The sequence below is a fragment of the Aplysia californica genome, unplaced genomic scaffold (assembly GCF_000002075.1).
Source record: "Aplysia californica isolate F4 #8 unplaced genomic scaffold, AplCal3.0 scaffold00457, whole genome shotgun sequence".
Taxonomy (NCBI): Eukaryota; Metazoa; Mollusca; class Gastropoda; order Aplysiida; family Aplysiidae; genus Aplysia; species Aplysia californica.
Window position 1 is genome coordinate 556207 of NW_004797727.1, and position 2500 is coordinate 558706.

The 2500-nt window shown below is 41.4% G+C and overlaps 1 protein-coding gene across 1 annotated transcript in view; it reads right to left on the bottom strand.

The window, feature by feature from the left end:
• LOC101860760 (axonemal 84 kDa protein) overlaps positions 1 to 2500 on the bottom strand; it is a gene marked incomplete at its 5' end in the record, with an annotated part of 35176 nt that overhangs the window by 31555 nt on the left and 1121 nt on the right. Inside the window, 3 exon segments of the mRNA XM_013086348.2 lie at positions 11 to 261; positions 575 to 715; positions 2239 to 2343. Coding sequence (XP_012941802.1) covers positions 11 to 261; positions 575 to 715; positions 2239 to 2343 — 497 coding nt within the window.

A 2500-nucleotide genomic window follows, 5' to 3' on the forward strand; every position in this document is an offset into this window, starting at 1 on the left:
TCCCCCTCACCTTGGGTTCTTGGTAAGGTTCCCCCACATACACAGGGAGATCTGGTCGTTGCTGACCACGTGCTGCAGGTTGTTCGTCTCAGGGTTGGCCAGCGCGGTGGCGGCGCACAGAACCTGCAGCGAGGCCAGGTCCAGCTTCTTGCCCATCAGATTCTCCAGCTCCTGCATGGTCTCTTGGTACAGACTTCTCTCCCCTTCTGATAGCTCCTCCATGGGAGTGTCGCTCATCAGGAAGCGTAACTCCTCAATGAGCTGGGGAACGGAACAGAACAAAACAAAGCATGTGTCTGATTAGAAAAACTGCAGAGCAGAATGAAACACGAGTTTGATTAGAAAAACTGCAGAGCAGAACGAAACATGAGTTTGATTAGAAAAACTGGGGAACAATAAATCAGCCCATTTACAATTCTACTGTGCATAAGAAAATTTCAATGTCCCCCCCTTTGGGAATGGCCTAAAGACGACGTCAGTCGGTAGCACCGCCCTGGGGGGGGAACAAGGAAAGACTAATCTGGCAGGATCGATTCAGTCGCCGTGCCAAGGTGACAGAGTTGAGCTAACTTACCGCCAGGTCCATGAGGCTGTCCTTGAGCACGCTGACTGCGTCGTTCCGAGACGTGTCCTCGTACTTCAGGTTGATGTACGTGTTGATCTCCCCTTGGTTTGTGGGGTCCGGCGACCCATCACACCTCATGTAGCGGGCCCACTGAAAGAAAACCCATAAATAAAAGGTGAAAATAATAGTTTTCAAAATAAACTATTTAATTACAGTGCAGCCTCTCTATAACGACTTTTTTTTCCAGTCCCGACAAAGTCGTTATAGAGAGGCTGTACTGTAATTAATTAATTAATAATAATAATAATAACAATAATAATAATAAAATGAAAATGAAAATTATTATAATAATAATAATAATACTAGTTCATCCATCAAAATCAAATGAAAGCATTCAACACCCAAGGAGGAAGAGAAGTCATGGTAGACCTTACAAGATGTAGCAGACAGCTCATGGTAGAGAGAGAAAAGTAGGCTAAAGTCAGTAACAGGAAGCAGCTTGAAACGATCACATGTGAAAAACAGGCACCTTTTCCTTTTTACGTTTATGTGTGATTGAATCAAACTGAGAAATATTGTTCCTAAAACAGATTTCCCGTGAATCAGCGCACAATTAGGACTGTGAGAGTGAACGTAAGGTGTGGTGGACGTGGAGTAGGGCGAGAAAGGGGCGCCTTTTGGTGCTGGTTTTGCAATAAAGTGACATAACTAACAAGAATATACTAGTGACTTAGAGTAAAGGGAACTATATAACCATGCATTGACTAATTGAACCTGGAGGTGCATTGTGTCGTTTGAACTATGGCCCTTGATCCTGGATAGGAACAGGAAAGTAGATCAAAATAAACAACAAGAGTTGACAACCAACGTGACTGTGTTTCTCTGTCTGTGAGGTAGCCTAACACTCAATCCACTTCAGGTTTTGTAAATATTAACTCTTTATCTCCAAGGGGGGGTAAACCCACTATGTCAGGGCCCTTTTCCAGTTCCAGATGTAAATCTAAAAATGACAAAAACATCACTAAATGGGTCATTAAATCAAAACAAATAAATGTATTTGGATTGTTCTTCATCTAATGAAGGTAATCCCAATAAAAGAGACCTGTATGATGTTGAAGCAGTTGTACAGAAATGAGCCCAAGCTGGAGATTAAAAGTTAAATTTATATATATATATATATTCCGGGCGTGTTCACTTACTTTCATGACAAATTCTAAGCAATAGAAATCAAGGGACATATACCTGTTTACTCATAGGAGAATCAAATTCAAAGTATTTTTTCAAACTTGTTATCACAAATTATGATTTACTTCAAATAAATAGGCTAAAAAAACTTCTGGATTTACCATTTGAAAATTCGTACTTACATTAAACTTAATGAAAGCTTCCTTTTCTTTTGTTCTTAAGAAAACTAGCCTAGTGGTATTGAATTGAACCATCACCTCTGTGCGTGATTCAAGCGTGTGGTTGGGAGCTGCTCTTGTATGGTCTGCTCCTTCTTTCTATTCAAACATCTATCGTTCTCATCTCTCCTCCTTCTTTCCTTTGCATGTTACTCTCTAGTAACGCCTCTAATCTCCGTCACTTCAATGACTATTTAGTGCTGAGAGTGCTGTGAAACTTTCACAAAAACTTAACGTATAACTCAAAGTGTCCAGTATTTGAACTCTGACCTTTGCCTGCACTCTCCGGGCCAGGTTCAAATCCAGCAAAGCTTTCTGGTTCCTGTCCAGGATTTCCTGTAGCTCCACCATGTCTTCTCTCCGATGTTTCCGCTCCTGGAACAAACAACACCGACATTTCACACACAGACCACAAACAACACTGACATTTCACACACAGACCGCAAACAACACCGACATAATTTCACACAGACCGCAAACAACACCGACATAATTTCACACACAGACCGCAAACAACACCGACATAATTTCA